General features: G+C 30.1%; 2 protein-coding genes across 9 annotated transcripts; both read right to left on the bottom strand.

The window, feature by feature from the left end:
- Positions 1-1,665: 1,665 nt before the first annotated feature.
- LOC129309169 (protein NEOXANTHIN-DEFICIENT 1) lies at positions 1,666-5,183 on the bottom strand. Of its 6 annotated transcripts, XM_054950574.1 has the most exons (12): positions 4,793-5,181; positions 4,545-4,654; positions 4,335-4,465; positions 4,150-4,233; positions 3,987-4,050; positions 3,485-3,531; positions 3,060-3,114; positions 2,939-2,977; positions 2,517-2,655; positions 2,346-2,412; positions 2,204-2,260; positions 1,666-1,937 (listed from the first exon to the last, which is right to left on the bottom strand). In XM_054950574.1, exons 3-12 carry the CDS (start codon positions 4,397-4,399, stop codon positions 1,721-1,723), a joined length of 834 nt encoding a protein of 277 aa, XP_054806549.1. In that variant the 5' UTR covers positions 4,400-4,465; positions 4,545-4,654; positions 4,793-5,181; the 3' UTR covers positions 1,666-1,720. The 6 variants fall into 6 exon arrangements, with proteins under 6 accessions (XP_054806549.1, XP_054806548.1, XP_054806547.1 ...); XM_054950573.1 differs by having other exon boundaries at positions 4,545-5,181; XM_054950572.1 differs by having other exon boundaries at positions 4,335-4,654; positions 4,793-5,180.
- A 6,113-nt stretch (positions 5,184-11,296) lies between these two features.
- LOC129309906 (inactive leucine-rich repeat receptor-like protein kinase CORYNE) lies at positions 11,297-14,748 on the bottom strand. 3 transcript variants are annotated; one of them, XM_054951660.1, is made up of 3 exons: positions 14,496-14,743; positions 12,989-14,253; positions 11,297-11,924 (listed from the first exon to the last, which is right to left on the bottom strand). In XM_054951660.1, the coding sequence occupies exons 2-3, from the start codon at positions 13,855-13,857 to the stop codon at positions 11,612-11,614; spliced, it is 1,182 nt and encodes a 393-aa protein (XP_054807635.1). In that variant the 5' UTR covers positions 13,858-14,253; positions 14,496-14,743; the 3' UTR covers positions 11,297-11,611. The 3 variants fall into 3 exon arrangements, with proteins under 3 accessions (XP_054807635.1, XP_054807636.1, XP_054807637.1); XM_054951661.1 differs by having other exon boundaries at positions 14,585-14,729; XM_054951662.1 differs by having other exon boundaries at positions 11,297-11,921; positions 12,989-14,748.
- Between the last annotated feature and the right edge of the window lie 3,917 nt (positions 14,749-18,665).

The following is an 18,665-nucleotide window of genomic DNA, read 5'->3' as shown; positions in this document are numbered from 1 at the left end:
AATAAATTTTTAAAAAAAAATAAGTAATTTTTTATGAAATGAATTAAAACAAACGGCCCTTAATCATTAATAATTGACAAAAGCCATAGCTGAGGAGAGATAAAATCTTTTTAGATGTTGTCCTAATTCAATGTTACCTCGTTATGCTTTTTATTGATTCATCCCTTTCTTTCTTTCCATGCATTTGGAGAATCATTTTAATAATGTTTCCATATTTTAAAGTTTAAATATGTAAAACTTATGTTGATAGAAAAGATAAAAATATAAATAATAAAACAAGCAATACAAACACATGATAAAATATAAGTAAAAAATATAATACTAAGAATAAGTAAATTTAAAATATTTAAACTAAAGAATTTAATCATTAATTTAAAATAATGGTGATCAAATAAAATATTGAGGGAAATGTAGAGACTGACAACATAATTTTCTCCTAAAATATTATTTTATAATTTTTTACATGTTTATGTCATTTCTTCATATTATAACCTTTTTCCATTTTAATTTTGTGTATATACTTAGATTAAATACAAAAATAAGCTTGCATTTTCAGAATAAATGAGTTTCTTACTTCATTTTTGCAACTCATTTTGTAAACGTCATATATGGGAAAATTTATATTAAGAAAGCGACTATCATCAACACAACAACAAGCCTTTATCTCACCAGGTGAGGTCGACTATATGGATTGCAAGACGCCATTGTGCTCTATCATTTATCAAACTTTTAAGAATATTATTAATTAACAGATCGCGTTCAATAACTTTCAAGAGTGTTCTCTTAGACCTTCCTCTACCTCTCTTAAATGACAATAAAATCTTTTAAATTATAAAAATGATAATATAATCCTTTAAAATGCCATAATCTAATGAAATTTTTAAAAATTTATGTGTCAATAAATTTTAAAGTAAAAAGATTACTTTATTAAAATTAACAAGCCCTAATATTAACTTTTATTTAAAAAATAACTACTTTTATTATGTGAATCACAAGAATTAAACAATAAATAATAATTTATCAAATGTAATTTTTATATCAAAATAATAAACTCTAATCACAACTTTTTCTTCAAAAAATAATAAGTTTTGCTATGTGTAAATCGTAATAGTTGAATAAAAAATTATAACGTATCAAATACTTCCTTCATTCAAAAATGCAAAACATTTTTAATGAATCTCATCTCCTGATAAAGTGATTACCTACTTTTAAACTAACTCTATCTTTTTATATTTATCTTTATTAAACACCCTATAATAAATATAAAGTCACTATCAATGGGGTAGTTTTGAAAAAAGGTAATAATTACATCTCGAAAGACTAAAAATGTCTTACATTTTTTAACATCCAACTCTTCAAAAAATACCTTACATTTTTGAATGGATGGAATATAATTTTGTTATTGAAAAGCAAGTTCTCAAAATAATAAGTTTTAGTCACAATTTTTATTTAAAGAATAACTTTTATTTAAAAAAATTACAAAAATTGAACAAAGTTACAATTTGTTAACAAGGGTAAAATGATTTTTCTTAACTTAATTTATTGACATAAGAGTTTTTAAAGATTTCAGTTGAATTATGCCATTTTAAAAAACTAGATTGTCATAGTTATAAAATTTGAAGGGATTTTATTTTCATTTTCCTTAGATTCAACAAAACCCAGATATAAACCAATAGTTATGTATTAAAGAAAACTCACATCTCATCACTAAACATTGATTTCACAACTTCGCAGAGGACGCTCCTGAAAGCACAGAAGGAGCTTCCACCTGCATTTTCATTTCGCTGAACTTGAGGGCTAGTATGGGTTTGGATAACATCACACAGGTGCTCAAGTTGGGCGTCTCATTTTCAACATTTCCAACATCCTCTTTTTTATCATCATTTGTTACCGCAAGTGTTGCCCCTGAAACTCTCAACGGTTGCACTACTCGCAGCCTACATTTCAATAATTCATTGCAGCCCCAAGTTATATATCACATCGGAGATGAATTAATATCAAAGTATTGAAAATTGGACCTGTTAAGGCACTATTTTATGATTTAATGGTCAAATTCATAGCTAAACTGATTATAAACAAAATACTTTATATTATACAAGTTAAGATATTTGTTTAACAATTTACTGGTTGAGTCAGGCGGATTGACATGAATTTTTTTCATAATATAAGAAACATGCAAAAAGTAGAAGAGAAGCAAACCAACCTGCATTCAATCTGGCAAGAGTACTTGAGTAAATTAGGATTATACTCTGTGCCCCCACTGCAATGTTATATAGCAAATAGATCATTAGTTGATTTCTAAAACTGTGAAGACCAAGTAAAGAGGATGCCTAAATTAGTTTTACCTAAAACTTGGAAGTGACATTCTGATGGTTGGACCCATCCATTGTTTAACATTCAAAGCAGGTACTGCTATATACATATATATCATCAGCCTCACCCAGATTAAGCACCACATCTGTCATAAAGAAATTCAGAGACGTTCAAGCCACGTTCAAGCCACCAAATGTACTCACCAGCACTTGCCAGACTGATATCACACAGATCAGGGCCCTTGATTTCGGTTACTTGAACATCTTCCATTCGATTGCAGGAGGAAGCATTAATTCCTATTGGGTCCCAAAATCCATTCTTCCTTGTAACCGCTGTAATTCTCTGTTTCAGGGGAAATAGCTTTCAGGAGGTTGTAATATTGTGTACTTTGTAACTAACGAAAGGTCAACGGATACGATGTAAATTTCGTATCATACTAATAAAGAATAAGGTTCTGTTGAGCATAAATTAATTACAATATTATATATATACATATAAGGTGAACAAAGAATAGATAAACGTAGAGGATTCGATTCAATGAATTAAGCATACGAATGAAAAAAGAGGACTGATACAGCACAACAATCTATCAAAATCATTCAATTAAAGCCAAACCTTGACCTACTTTGGAAAACCTAGCCATCTGACTTGGGAGGCCCACCTCCTGCAAAAAAGTAGGGCAAGTTTAATGAGTGCATCATAACTAAAGGTGGGGTGTGTGTGTGGCATGAATATGCAGACGCAACCTTGCGTCCATGATCACAAGCCCGATCACTGTTCACATACACTCGTGCAGCCCATCTGTTGTTCATAAAGTAACAATTAAAAACGTGATAATAATCCCAACATGTAAATTTATAAAAGCGTCTTTATGTCCGCTCCCAGGTTCTGAACATGTAATCTATCTAATTTACTACTAGAAAGTGGGTTTTAGATTCCCTGTCTCCCACATCAAGCTGCAATTTGCTCATTCCACTTGCACAAAACTGTTGGCTGCCAAAAAAAAATTCAGCCTTTTTTTTTTCCTGATTAACTAAGTTTCAGCTTTTTAAAGATGGATTCCCATCGAAGTTAATGAATAATATTTGAAGTAAAATATGTGACATCGATCCGATCTAAATGCAGAATTACAACAACAGAGAGCAATAACATAGATATTACAGAAACATACGCGCATGAAGTTGGGCGGTTCCATACGATTCCGGCAATCACCACCAACTATGAAACATTACAAACTGATGATGTTAATATCAGTGAACATTAATTCAGATCATCTTCAACCATATTGACCATACAACTGGGGAGCGATAAACACAGTAACGATAATGAATCTCTCCTGTCAAATTATATGTACTGTACCATTAGATAACATCTTTTTTTAATGAAATTTAAAATATATTTTTAATGAAAGATAACATCTAAAGGAATGATGTATTGAATGTAATAATATTAGGGCTGTTCCTGGATTAATCTCCAGAGTAGGAATATGCATATGAGTCTAGAGAGAGAGATATATAGAATGTAGGATTGTACAAGTCAAATGGGATTCGTTAATCTCTAATTATTCGGACCTTGCCGTCACAGAGAATCTAGGGCAAACATTATGATAAACGTATTGAATTTATAAAATAATGGATGTTCCTATTAATTTCCAGAGAAAGAATGTGCATAACCTCATCGAATACACCAGCTGGACTGTCCTCATAATTGGCGAGGAAAAAGCCACCAAGTGTGTATCTACAATATGCCAATCATTAAACACAAAATTAAATCCCACGATCTCTTGACTGCATTTCAGTTCAAGGCAGAGCAACTACACTAAAATTAGCTACGCACCCAAACAATTCGACTAATCTGAATTCTTTTGGAATGCACGCTCGAGCTTTTTCTGCTTTCACAAGATGGAGCTGATACACGGCGCTGAATAACAGAGAAAGCATAGCAGCAAGATAATTGAATCGAATCCCCGCCTAACCACAAATATCAAACATACAAAGAGACAACAGAGAATGATCACTTGCCTGCCTTCGAATTTCCACGGAGGCTCACCATATCCGGACGAAGAATTTGCTTTTCCACTCTCCATGAGTCCCGAATTGAATTATCAGAAAACGATTTGCTCAGGCAAAAGGAAGCGGCATTCCTTTAGGTACTGATGATGCGAGCAAAGTTTTTAAGGAAAATGCAGAAAAAGGAAGAGTTGGGAGAGAAAAACGAAAGCTAGATTTGACCTGGTTTGGTCAAGGAATAGGGAAAATGAAAGCGGTGTGAGGGTGAGGGAGAGAAGAAGAACCGACTTATAGACGTTGAGCACCCAATTTTAGCTTCATGAGGGTAGCCTCTGCTCAAAAAATGGCAGGAACGAATTAAAATTTCATTAGTTCCTGGACTACTAAATTGTTGCTTTCAATTAAAAGGCATAATAGTTTGATAATTTATAAAAAGCTGGTGGCAGATTCTCTCTCCTCCTTATCTTCACCTCCTGATCGCTACTCATCTCTTCTTTGCTGTGTCTTCAGTCATCACCTCACGTGCGAAGACGAGCACAGATCTAAGCAACAACACCGGCGAGGAATGGTCTGACGATGTGGATCTGGGGGACGGGGTTCAAGAATGGAGGAAGAGAGAACGCCGAAGACGAGAGCGGTGAAGGACAACTGAACAAGAAGTCTGCAGCAGCACTGGCGAGGACGGGGTTGAGATTTTCAGAAATTTCAGATTGAGGCTGAGGATTCTCTGAATATTCTGTTGCTTAATTTCTATGGGCAAATCCTTCAGCCCTCGTGAGAAGAAGATGATTTTTGTTAGAGAGAGTGACGTGCGATTTGAAATGAGGAGGAGAAACGGTGATATGAAGATTATGCAATCTGTACCCACAAGCAGAGGAGAGAGAGAGATTGGATTTAGAAAAAATAATAATTATTAATAATTAAAAGAAATAGCAAAATTTAAGTTCTTAGTTTTATACCATAAGATGGAGACAAGTAAATTTTAATAGGTTAATAATAACAACAAGAACTTGTTATATAATAGATAATTTATAAAAAATTTATATATCTTAATTTAATTAAAAATAAAAATATCATTATTATTTATATATACTCTCTCCGTTAAAAAATATAAGGTATTTTTTAAAAAGTTAAATATTAAAAAATGTAAAGTATTTTTAATCTTTTAAAATATATTTATTATCTTTTTTTATAAAGTACTCCTATTGATAACATATGATTAGTTTGAAAGTAAATAATTACTGTATTAAAAATGAAATTTGGTTAAAAATATTTTAAATTTTTAAATGAAGGAAGTATATATAAGTAGAATAATAGGTTATGTACTCAAGTCATGTGTACTTTTTTAAGCTTGCTAATTTTGTGTTTTGGGATGTCTTTTCTATAATTTTGTATTTTAGATTTAAGTTTGAAATTAAGTTCGAGATGATTTATTATTTTTAGGGTTAAAGATCATTTTTATTCCTAACTATACATAAAAGATCACAAATATCTCTAAATTTAATTATAGGTCAATTATATTCCTCAACTTTAAAGATTATCTTTATTATTACTTTAGCGTTAAAAACATTTAATATTTGTTAATCATCAGTTAGTTTTACTATTTTTTTAATATTTTATCAATTTAAAGGTCATTTTTGCCCTTTATCTCAAATATTTTATAATAAAAAATATTAAAAAAATATAATGTGGGATCTGTTAATAATCAACTAATGATAAGAAAATAATAGGATGATAAGAAAGGAAATTTTTATAACTTTTCATATACAGTTTAAAGATAAAAATAACCCTTAGCATTTATTTTTATATGTGTTTAAAAAAATTCATATTTGGAGTTATATTCTAGATAATTTATCATTTATATATATATATATATATATAAATTTTGATTATTTTTTGATAAGCTCTGTTTGAAAAATAAATTAATATATATAAAATAAAGATATGGTTACCAGTTGCATATATTTTCCCCATAAAAATCATAATAATATAAAGATCATGCTTGATATTGGCCTCAAAGGTGATGATTAGAAGAAGTTACATGTATTAGGTTGCGTTGCTTGTATTTTTAATTAAAATTAATTGAGTAGAAATGTTAATATTTTGAACTAGAGGAAGTAATATTTTATTAAAAAAATATAATTATTAATCTTTATAATTTTATTATTCATCTTGTATTTTGTTCCAAGTCTCTACAATAGTTTTCATTTGTAGTATTAGTCGTTTTATTTTTAAAGATTAAATATTATTTTTACTTTTTAACTTTATCCAGAAAGTACTTAATATTGTACACTTAGCTGTGAGTCTTCACATTAGAAATTCAGTCCCCTAGCGTCATTCTTTTGTTATTACGTGAGCTCTACATTTTAATATTGGTCAAATTAATTTTTTTATAATTTAAAAAAGAATTTAAGCTAAATTATTAGTTGTTATTCTCACCCTGGTTCTCATTCTTTTGCCGTCTGCCTTCTTTTTCAGAAAAATTATGGACCTATTTGGCAATCTATTTTAAAAAAATTTTATGTTCTTTAGAATAAAAAAAAAAAAATTTATTTGGTAATATATTTTTAAAAAATAAAAAAAATATTGTTCTCAAGAAAAAAAATGAAAACAATCAGGTGTTGTGAGATTATTATTTTAAAAAATAAAAAATAAGAAAAATACTTATTTTTATTATTTCTTTTTTGTTTTCAAAATATATTTTATAAAACACTAATTCTCAAAATAATAAAATAAAAATAATTTCAAACAACCCCTACATCTCTTGTACATTTACAATTTAATAAAAGATATTTATAATTAAACAATGAGTATTTATAATTATTATAAAATAATAATTTATAATAGCAAGTTATAAATGTTCCTTGTTCAATTATAAATATCTTTTATCAAGTTATAAATGTGTAAGATTTAAAATTTAAAAATATTTTATACTTCATCCATTAAAAAATATAAAATATTTTTTAAAAAATTAAATATTAAAAAATATAAGATATTTTTAATCTTTCAAGATGTAATCATTATTTTTTTTAAAGTATTACTATTGATAAATGACTTTATATTTATTATAGAGTCTTTAATAAAGATAAATATAAAAAAATAAAATTAATTTAAAGTATATAATTATTTTATTAAGAGATAAAATTTAATTAAAAATATTTTATATTTTCATCCGAGTGCGTATATTTTTTGGAGTTCTTGATAATTTAATCTGTTTATGTGGTATCTAGGTATAATTATTTCTTCTTTCTCTCCCCTCCGCCTTTTCTCTCTCTCTTCACGTGCTCTTCGCCTCTTACCAGTCGTATTCACGAAACCTGCTTCAATTCAACCCGCCATTTGTCTCTCTCTCTCTCTCTCTCTCTCTCTCTATATATATATAGATATATAAATGAAATCCAAAGGAACATGAGTGAAATAACGAAGGAATAAGCGAATTAAAAGGCGTATACGAAGAACCTGTTCGTCCTGCTCATGAATGGCAAGTCAAGAACAATACCGCTACTGCAAGTATGCGATGAAGGCGTGGAGTTTGGTTCCAGGAGGAAGAGACCTGACAAAGAACATCGTTAATGGTGACGTCTAGTCTTTTGCCGGCGTCCTCGTAATCCACAGGGCACAGGCTTCGTCGTACCCGTCGTCCTCGCCCATGTCGTCATCGTCCTCAATCCTTGATCCATGCCCTGCGTAGTGGAACACCAGCGAGTCCCCTGCCTTGCATGCATGCGCTGCTGTTGAGCTCGCGTCCTTGTTGAAGAAGTGAAGCGTCTCGAGCTAGTGGCTGGCCTTGTCTAGCTCAAACTTCAGCGTACAATCCTTCGAATGGAAGCATTCCATTTCCATATGCAGTTTCATTCTCTGTGACCCAATTAAAACCACCACACCCACATTCTTCCCAACCGTTGATGTCCGAGTCACCTCGTCCCGATATGAAAGAGAGGGTGGAGCCGTGGAGGGAATCTGAAATCGAAGGGGAAGAAGAGGGAGGGACAGGAGAGAGAGTGTAGGTTTTATTATTAAAAAAAAAAAAAAAAACAATTGGTGAGACCCACTTACTCGAAACGGATGTTAACAGCAGGGTAACAACAAGAGCATTTTCAATATTGATGAAGAATTGACCCATGATTGAGTTGGGTTCAGTTTCTATGCGCAGCACTGGGATAAGCATTGGGTACTCGTCAATTAAACGAGGCTTCGTTTTGACTGACGGAAAACAAATGAGAACTGGTTTCTTACTCATCCCGCATGCGATGGTGTAAGGATAAAACCTCGACCATTTAAATTTTAATTTAGACGGTTTAAATTTATTATTATTATATATTTATTAAAATAAAAATTTATAAAAATTATAAAATAATTTTAATAATTTTTTTATTTTTAATCTCATCTAGATTTAATTTAAAGGGCTTAATTTCATATTAAAATTTTTATAATTGATCTAGATCATATTAAAATTATTTTATAATTTTTATAAATTTTTATTTTAATAAATATAATAAAAATATTTTAAATTTAAATGGTCTAAATCTCATCTTTAAATGAGCATATGGATGAGCTGGGAAATCCATCCTTGAAACAAATGACACTCTTTTCTTTTATTTTATTCTCTCCGTTTAAAAATATAAGACATTTTTAATTGAATTTTATCTTTCAATAAGTAGTTACATACTTTTCAACTAACTTTATTTTTTTATATTTCTCTTTATTAAATATCTTACAATAAATATAAATTTATTATTAATAAAGATACTTTTTTAAAAAAGTAATTATTACATTTTAAAAATTAAAAATATCTTTTATTTTTAAATATTTAATTTTTTAAAAAAATTTTATATTTTTAAATAGAAGAATAAGTTAAAAATTTCCCTAAGAGCAGAAGGAAATGGCTTTTGAGACTATTTTCGTGGACCTAGCATAACTCCTAGAATTAGCATATTGTATCTTTGAATTTCTCCAAGATTATATATATCACTCAATTAAAAAAAACAAGAAGAATTTTATAAATAAGCAATAAAATTGTTACACTCAACAAAATTAAAAATCTAAGACATTTTTTTGGAAAAAATAATTATTTGGTCCTTTTATTTTTCACTCAATTATAACTTAATTCTTAAACAGTTTTATTAAAAAAATTAATCATTTAGTCTTTATAATTTTAAATTAATTATAATTCAGTTCTAAAATTTTAATTCGGTATAACTCAATTTTTATAGTTTTGATAATTTAAAACATTATTTCTTATATTTTAAAAAATAAAAATAAAATTTTAATATTTATAATCTTTATAAAGGTTAAAAGTTTTAATAATTTAAAATATTAATCTCTAAATTTCAGAATAATTTTATTATTTATAATTTTATTTTCTCAAATATAAATATCAATATTTTAGATGGTTAAAATTATAAAATTTGGATTGTAGTAAGTCAAAATTTAAAGATTAAGATGCAATCAAATTAAAATTATAAAGATTAAGTTATAATAAGTTAAAGGTCAAGCATTAAGTTATAATTGAGTGAAAATTAAAAGAACAAAATTAATTTTTCTGAAAAAGTTTTTTGAATTTTTAATTTTATTGATAATAACAATCATTTATATAATCCATCTTTTTTTTTTTAATCTAGTGATATCTGTAATCCTGGATTCATAGAATTTGAAAGATGAAAAAGCCCGAGTTATGATGGGTCCAACGAAAATAGTCTCAAAAATCAATTCCTTTCACCTTTTCATTTTGTCTGGAGAAGTTTTAACTCAAAGATAGCAGCATCGTTCCTCCCATCAATCAAAAGGATGCGTTGTTTAATTACTGAGTACTCAGAGGTCACCCTAACGCTGAGCGTGAAAACTGAACCCGAGTTGGTTTAGGATACGGGTGACCTTTTGAATAAAGTTAAAAGATGAAAATAATTTTTAATTTTATTTTTAAAGATTATAATATATATTTAATTTTTTAATTTTATATAAAATTTTATTTTAATCTTTTAATTTTATAAAATGTCTTTTTACTCATTTAACCTTAACACTGTTAGTTTTATTTTAACAAATTTTTACATTAAATTTTTAAATATTGATAAAATATTTTCAAATATTAATATATTAAGTTTAATTTTTTTAAAACAATAACTGATTGATACAAAAAATAATCATTCAGAACTAAGAATATTAGGATTAAATGATTAAAAAGATACTTTATAAAATTAAAGGATCAAATTAAAACTTTATATAAAATTAGATAATTAAAAGTATACTTTAAACTATTTTTAAATGAATCCATAGGGACAATGATGTAACATTAACAATATTAAATTATCTAACATATAGTTAACGTGTTAAATCTTGTGTTGAATGTTAAAATGGGGGGCGGGGAGAGCAATCATAAAATATAAGGCAACTGTTCAAAATTAGAAAAATAAAATATTAAAACAAAATATCTTGTATGGTAATGAAATCAAAATAAAGGCAAAGAGGTGAGGTCGAAGTCCACAAAATTAACAAAACAAAATCTAACTTCCGTTTGCAAACAATGAAATAACATTAATTACACACAAGATAACTTAATATCATTAGTGCTACATCATCATCTTTAAATATGCATTTAAAAATAAGAAAAACTAACATTAAAAAATGAGAACAGATATAGGTATCTGAAGAAATACACACACACACACACATATATACGAGTACCAATAACAAAACAAAATAAAGCTATAAGGGTCATTAGTTGTGTTTTTCCCATTATATTTTAGGTATTAAAGCGGATTCTCTATCAATTCTAATGCGACGTAGATTTAGGTTTAAAACAGACAAAAGGGGGAAGAGAAGGGAATCTCATAAAGCGACATGGAGCTGTATTGTTTCTTACTCCACGCGTACTGAATCTGATCGATAAAGCTTTGAAAAAACGTGTACAACCACAATCTGTATAGGAATTCATGTGCCTCACTTGATTGGAAACTAAAATATCTTGAAGAAAGTGGTAGAATCGAGCAACGAGAGCATAACACTATACTTCCAAGTACTTCCATGAAACTACTAGTCATTTACAGAACATAACACAATACCATTGCCAAAAGAAGAAAACACCAGATACATCTGGGATGCAACCAAGAAATCAAGATGATGCCAAAGTGCCAAACAGATCAGCTAAACCAGAATGGTTGATTGATTTTGCTTGCCAATACCAACAAAAAAGAGAAAAACAAAGCAAAAAGACCCCTATTTGTTTGATCTTCCTATCCCCTACACTATCCTATTGGCTGCTAATTCACAAAATGGTTTTAGTGAGTGAAGAATCAAAAACTGTGAAGCTGCGTTAGCATGTGAACGAGTTCGTCACTTGAAGGCCTATCTGCCGGCACATCTGAGAGGCATGCTGCGGCAACTCTGACAGCCATGAGCATATCATCTTCGTCGCCTTCTCGCACGATTATACTCTTATCGAGTGCTTCCTTGGCATCTCCTGCTTGCTGCAACTGCCTTAACCAACATCCCATGCTCCCTCCATTTCCTGCTTCTCCAAAGAATGTATCTCCTGGGTCCTTTCCAGTTAATAATACACCCAAGATCATCCCAAAACTGAATATGTCACTTTTGTCACTGTACCTGCTGAAATACATATAGAAATTAACAATCAACTTCACACACGTACACACATGCATCCACCAAAATCCCAACAATCAAAGAATAACCATAGAATGGAAATCCAGGTAAACCTGTCTTGTTGAACTAGTGAACTGATAAACCAATGTCTTGACCAAATTAATAAAATACTTTTTTTATGACCGGTTTAATCTCGATTCAACTATGATTTTGATTATTAACCCTTGAACCAATGCTTTAACCAATTCAATGACTTGTCCGGTTTTCAATACCTTGAGAATAACACTATGCCTCTTCTACACTATGCAATCTCCATAACAGAGTATAACATTTTCTATTCAAAATCCACCCCTAATCTCTATTGATTGCCCCATACCACCACCGTCTTTCTTTAGCATGTGGTCAACTATACTCCTTTGAACTAGAGGTTAACAAGTAAAACTTGTTAGTGTTGATTATGCATGTCTTTTAAATAAATATGAGTAACATTAGTTGTAAAGTAAATCAATAAAATCCATTAGGTATTGACTGCATAGCATTGGAAGAATCATTGATTAAACTACAAATGAACAATAAATAAAAATAAGAACACTAAGAGCCCGTTTGGTTGTAGGAGAAAAAAATGAAATGAGATGCGATGCGTTTATAGAGAACAAAATAGGCTAAAATAAGGTTGGAAAGATGAGAATTATAGAGCGTGAGATCCATTGAGTGACAGACAGGTAGCAATGGAGATTGATGACCTTATTCATGTCAATCCTCATTCCCACCTCTCTCTATCACCCATGGTTTTTATTTCTCCAATATGCACACCTCTCTATAAATTCACAGCCTCATTTAGTTCATTTTGTTCTCTATTAAGTCATTCTATTTCTTTCCAACAACCAAAAGAGCCCTAATGTCATGAGTAAAAGAATTAAACAAGAGCATTCAATTTCATGTATGCAAAATGATCAATCTTCTGCTATCTTCTATGGAGTAAAGAGCAGGACAGATTACAGATTACCCAAGAAGCAAAGTTGATCAGCTATATGAAACTCAACAACAATCAATCATAGTGTTTTTGGCACCTGCAGTTATGAAAGTATTCAGGAGGAGTGTAGGGAGATGTGGCTCTACTCAAGTTGGGTAGAAGCTTGATCAATCCATAATCTGACAACCTTGGTTCAAACTCAGCATCCAACATTACATTGGTGGGCTTAAGGTTGTAGTGCAGAATCTGAGGTGCGCAAGTAGAATGAAGATACTGAAGCCCCTTAACCACCCCAATAGCAATCCTTAACCTAATTTCCCAACCAAGAGGCAACTCACTTTCCTTAGCTCTGTTCATTGCATCAGCAAGGCTCCCCTCGGCCACATAATCATAAACCAATGAAAAACTGTCAGGTTCACGAACATAGGCCCTTAAGCTCATCAAATTTCGATGTCTCAGACTAGCAAGCACTTCCAGTTCCTTCTGTATCTCTCTCTTAACCCTCCTTTTCCTAATCTCCGGTGAACCGCTTTCAAAGGGTGTTAACCTCTTGACTGCAATTGTAAGCCCATTGTCAAGCACAGTCTTGTAACATTTGCCGTTTAGGCTTGAACCAAGCAAATGGTTTTCTTTTGCCAGAGCTGATTGCAGTGTCTTTGGAGAAACTTTCGGGGAAAATATTACAGGCCCCTTGAGAATTGGGATTCGATTCAAATACTGAACAAAGCAACGGACTATAAGAGCAAACAAAACTGAGCCAACTAATCCAGTGACTGCTCCTAGAACAACACTAATGATGATCTTGCGGAGGTCTTCCCTGTCTCCTGAAGACCTTGAATAGTTTTGTTTACTAAACCTTCCCTGGCACTGAACAGTAGTGGTGTGCTGAAAGCTAAATAAGAACAGCAAGAGTAAAGTAAATAACTCCTTTGTGTAATATGAGGAACTGTATCTTCTGGAAACCATTAGAGCACGCGCAGAACCACAAATCACAGACGCTAACCAGGAAGATAAAGCATGGCATTTATCAGATGCCTAACCCATCTGCAAACTGTGTCACCATAACTAGTTGACACTTGGAAGCAGACTCAACCAGTCACCAAGATCAAATTTTTATGTTAAAAGCATCCACAAGCAGCTCTAACTCGCTCAAACTTTGGAGCAACATGCCAGGAAATAAGTCCCAGAGAAGAGTTTATAAGAGAAGCTGATCCGTCAAAAAGCTAAAAAAAGCGTATCTTTTCAGCTCAATATCGTCACAAGGAAGCCGCGAAGAATCATATTCATTGTTTAGAATCCCATTATTTATCTTACTTGTGAAATCATTTGTTCCTTCCAACGAATCTGAACCAGAATATGAATCTGCAAAAAGAGAAAGAATAAAATTTCCACTGCTGGCCAGATACAAGCAAACAACAAATCAGCAACTAGCAAAAGAACCAGAAACCCATTTCTTATCTCAGCTCCAAAAAAGAAAAATGAGCTCTTCAAAGAAAAAGAAAACGTTCCACATGACAAGGCGAGTCCTTTTCTTCCAAAACAACTACGACGACTCTCTCGTCCTTAAAATATTAGAATACTTGAAGAAAGAGAAGGGGACAAACCAAAAACAGTAGCCAGAGCGAATGAACTTCCTTTAACTAGCAAAGAAGAAATGGGTAGATAGATGAAGAAGGAGAAGAAGAAGGCTCACGCAGAATCACAAGGCCACGCATTAGGTAGGTGTGTTCCTACTCTCAATTGTAATTCGCTCTTGCTCAAGGCATTCAGAATCTCTCTCTCTCTCTCTCGCTCTCACTCATGAGAGGGGAGAAGGAAAGAAGGGCCATACCATACCGTGCCCCAGCGACAAAACTGGGTTCGCGCCTTTCTGAGTAGCCAGTAGTCCCGTACTAAGTGGGGTCCACGCTTCGAAAGCGAGACATCGAAACCCGTGAGAAGGGGAAAGCGAAGAGGATATTGACCGTCCAATAGAGAGAAACAGATCTTGAGCGTTAAATTGTGAATTTTGAGTATGTTTATTAAATAATAACAGTGTTATCTCATTGCAGGGATTAGTAAAGTTGTCTCTTTCCTTTTTTTTTTTTAATCAATAGTAATGTCTTTTTCTTTCATTTCTTTCACTCCCTTTTTATGCTGGAGGAAACACGTAATAGTAGAAAAAGATCTTTGTTAAACTTGATTAATGATTGTTGGTCCAAAAAAAAAAAACTTGATTAATGATTAGGTAGAAGTGTTGGGGTATTGTTAATCAAAACCATGATTTTGGTTGAGATGATTGATGATACAACCATAGGCACTATGCATTCAGGCTGGAGCGTTTATAAATGTATTTATAGATAATTTATTTATAAAGTTCTTACATTGTTATTGAGATTTAATCTTACAACTTTTGTAAATTATAAGATAAACAATTTTCAATCAGGTCAATTTTTGTTAGCTCAAATACTTTTTACTTGATATTTAGACGACAAATTTTGTGATCCTTCTTTCACGGTATCACCTTAATTATTTGTTAATTTTTTTTTCTTTTATCATCATTCAATGTTAACTAGATGTTACACCTGAGACATTAATTTTTCCTTAAATTGAGGAAAATTGATGGGAATAGAATGGAGAAGATATTTTAATGATTTCTTTTTTTTTTGTTGAGTTTTTTAATGACTTCAATTAGAAAAAAAAGATAGACAAATAGTGTTATAAAATTTTAATAGAGGAAACATCTAAGAGAAAAAGGACTAAAAATGATGTAGATTTTTTAAGAATTTGTCTAAAAATCCCAAAAAATACAATCAGAAGTCACACTCAGTAGAGCTAGAAAAAAAATTATTGATCAATGAATTGAAACTTTAGAAAAACTCATTCTTAAATTTCATATTATAAAAATGACACTAAAAGAGACGATCAATCTCTTAACAAAACCCTGAACATAATCTCACAAGTAATCAATTTTTATTCAATTCTCTTTTCACCCAAAATAGTTTACAATGTGGGCCTTTAAGTAAGCAAAAAATAACCCTACTCTAAGTTAGATTCTTTGAAAATCATAATAAAACTCTAGTTGAGATTGTTGAGCCCACAATGCCTATTTAATTGACACCCAACTAAAAAACGAAAATAAATAATAAAATAAAATAATTCCATTAATTTGACATCTAAACAATATTCTAATTTAAATACGAAAAATATTAAGAAAATTAAAAAATAATTTAAAATAATTAAATGGTGTCTTAAATCTTTCTAATAATCCCTTAAATCTTGGAAAACTCTTTTAAATAATAAAATTACATAAAAATAAAAAATAAAATGAATAAATTAAAAGCCCTTTTGAATAAGATCTTTTACTTGCATTCATCCATGCCCGCCGATTAGAAATTGAATACTTCATGAATCACCACTTGAAATACAAATACCGTATGGATCATCATGTAGGATGTCACTTGGCATGCCATTTATTCTTTTCAAATCTATTTTCTGGTTAAGCTTCTCTCACTTGACTGATGTCAAATAAAGTGACAAAATTGCCCTCCAAATTTGTATCAAGAAAGTGTAAAACTTTTAATCACATTTCTCTATTTTATTTACAATCGAACTCATTAAAATTTCCATTATCTCCCTTCTATTTCCTTCAAACCATACAAAGTGTAAAATAGAATTTGTTTCTTTCTTATTATATAAAAAATTTGTTTTATTTCAGAATTGCTACCTATGCATATTAAATTTTTTTATTCTTTTTTTATACAATTCCTTTTTAATTATCATATTAGTTATTTTAGAATTTCACCTTATGCATCTTAAAAATATATAGAACAATTTATTATTTCGTGCGCATTAGAAACTTATTTTAAAAGTAATTACCACATGCATCCCATATATTATAATTTATTTCAATAAAAAATTCATTACTTCTATGTATATTAAACATATAGCAACAATTTATTTATTTATTTTACAAATTATTACTCCTCTCGTCTCAAATTATAAGACACTTTAAGACAAAATCTCACATACCAATAAATTTCATTAAATACACTTAACAACCTTATCTTTCCAAAACAAAAATATAAACTTTCAAAAATACCCATTATTTAATATATTGAAAAGAGAAGGGACAACAATTAATTAGAGACAGAGAAAAGATAATATTAAAATTGATACATTTAATGAAACTTTAATCTACTCAAATGTCTTATATTTTGGGATAGAAATTTTTTTTTCAAAGTGCCCTATAATAGAGTATCTTATACTTCATCTGAACCACAATATAAATCATTAATTAACTCATTTATGTTTCTAAAAAACTAATTAAAATCTTGATTTTCTAAAAGTTTTTTCTTATTTTCAACCGTACCATTGAGTATTATTCCCTCTTGTTGCTATTATAAAGCTAGTCTAACTACCTCATAAGAGTCAAGAAGATGTAATTAAATTATTAATATTTTATAGAATAAATTTCTAATTTTACTTACCGCTATTTAAATGAAAATTTTTTAAACTTTCATTTCTCTCTTATAATTAATGGGTTTAAATGGGGATAATATTAAAAAAGACATAATTAATATCAAATCAAGTATTTTATATTAAGCATAAAAAAATTCTTTTAGAAAATGCTATATATTAAGGATTGATGAGAGTGTAAAATAAAGATATGATTAAAAAATATATAAAATATACTCTATGTCTTAATTTTGGAGAAATAAAGCATCTAAAAAATGCCCCCTTGTTAAGCATATGGTGGGGGGTTTGATTCCTCACTCATACGAATGGAGAGCACTTTATGATCAACCGTTTGCCTCTTGTGGGAGATCTCACGGCAAAAGTATTAGTCATTGCTACCAGGGTGGATACCCTGGCCAACAAAAAAAAAACATCGAAAAAATGTCATATCTTATAGTTGGAAGGAAGTACGCATTAAAAATATTTGTATATTCGTTTTTTTCACTACAACCTTATAGTGGTCCCGCATCCACATTTTCTTAATGTAGACCCTACAACTCTCACTTTTCATTACTACATAAATTTTTAAAAAATATAGAAAAAGTCTCAAATTTTGACGATAATTAAAAGTAGGGCTTTGCAAAAGTCTGGCTATCCCATCTAACTCGATTTAACCTGAGCAAATCCAGTTTGGTTTGTAAAAAAATTGACTCAAAGAACTAAAAGGACCAATAAGACCAGACTTCATTTTTTCGTTAGACTAGACAAGGAATCAAGCTTTCAGATCACTTGATCTATTCCAGTCCTATAAAATTATTTAAATATAATTATAATTATTTGTATTTTTTAATATAGCTAAATGTGATGATTGAAGCTTAAGACCTGACTGTTGAACATAGCATCTCACTTCATTCTCTAAATCCTCTCTTCTCTTGAAGTTTGCTGTTAACTTCTTGATGTAATGTAGTTTAGAGACATTGAAGTTTGTTGAATATTATTATATATTGTAACTGAAATACTTTTTTGTTGTTGGAGATTATTATAAATTCATTATGATTAACTTTTAATGTTTTGTGATAAATGATATATGATTATATAAGTATTTTTATCATCTTAATTAAGTTTATCAAATTGAAATGAACTATTACCTTTCACTAAACTACTAAAACTAGTCTTTTAACCTATGAACCAAATCTGATCCTATTTAACTTTGAGTTATGCATAGACAGGATCAAACTACAGGTTTGCTAAACCACTCCTTTCTGTGTGAGAGACCAAACTTTGAATTAAATTAAAATCATATTCTATTAGTCTTTTGTTCAGCCTTAACTGCAAGA

This window comes from Prosopis cineraria, unplaced genomic scaffold (assembly GCF_029017545.1).
Source record: "Prosopis cineraria cultivar Desert tree isolate PC_DT_omini unplaced genomic scaffold, ASM2901754v1 PC4, whole genome shotgun sequence".
NCBI classification, from domain to species: domain Eukaryota; kingdom Viridiplantae; phylum Streptophyta; class Magnoliopsida; order Fabales; family Fabaceae; genus Prosopis; species Prosopis cineraria.
Note: the sequence above shows the minus strand (reverse complement) of the source record. Positions and strands in the feature narration are given on the sequence as shown.

Coding starts and splice junctions, on each gene's coding strand:
- LOC129309169 (XM_054950573.1), bottom strand. CDS start 4,399: ATGGAGAGTGGAAAAGCAAATTCTTCGTCCGGATATGGTGAGCCTCCG. Junction 2,413..2,516: donor TATCAGTCTGGCAAGTGCTG/GTGAGTACATTT, acceptor ATATGTATATAG/CAGTACCTGCTTTGAATGTT. Junction 2,261..2,345: donor ATGTCACTTCCAAGTTTTAG/GTAAAACTAATT, acceptor ATAACATTGCAG/TGGGGGCACAGAGTATAATC.
- LOC129309906 (XM_054951660.1), bottom strand. CDS start 13,857: ATGGTTTCCAGAAGATACAGTTCCTCATATTACACAAAGGAGTTATTT. Junction 11,925..12,988: donor GAATACTTTCATAACTGCAG/GTGCCAAAAACA, acceptor TATGTATTTCAG/CAGGTACAGTGACAAAAGTG.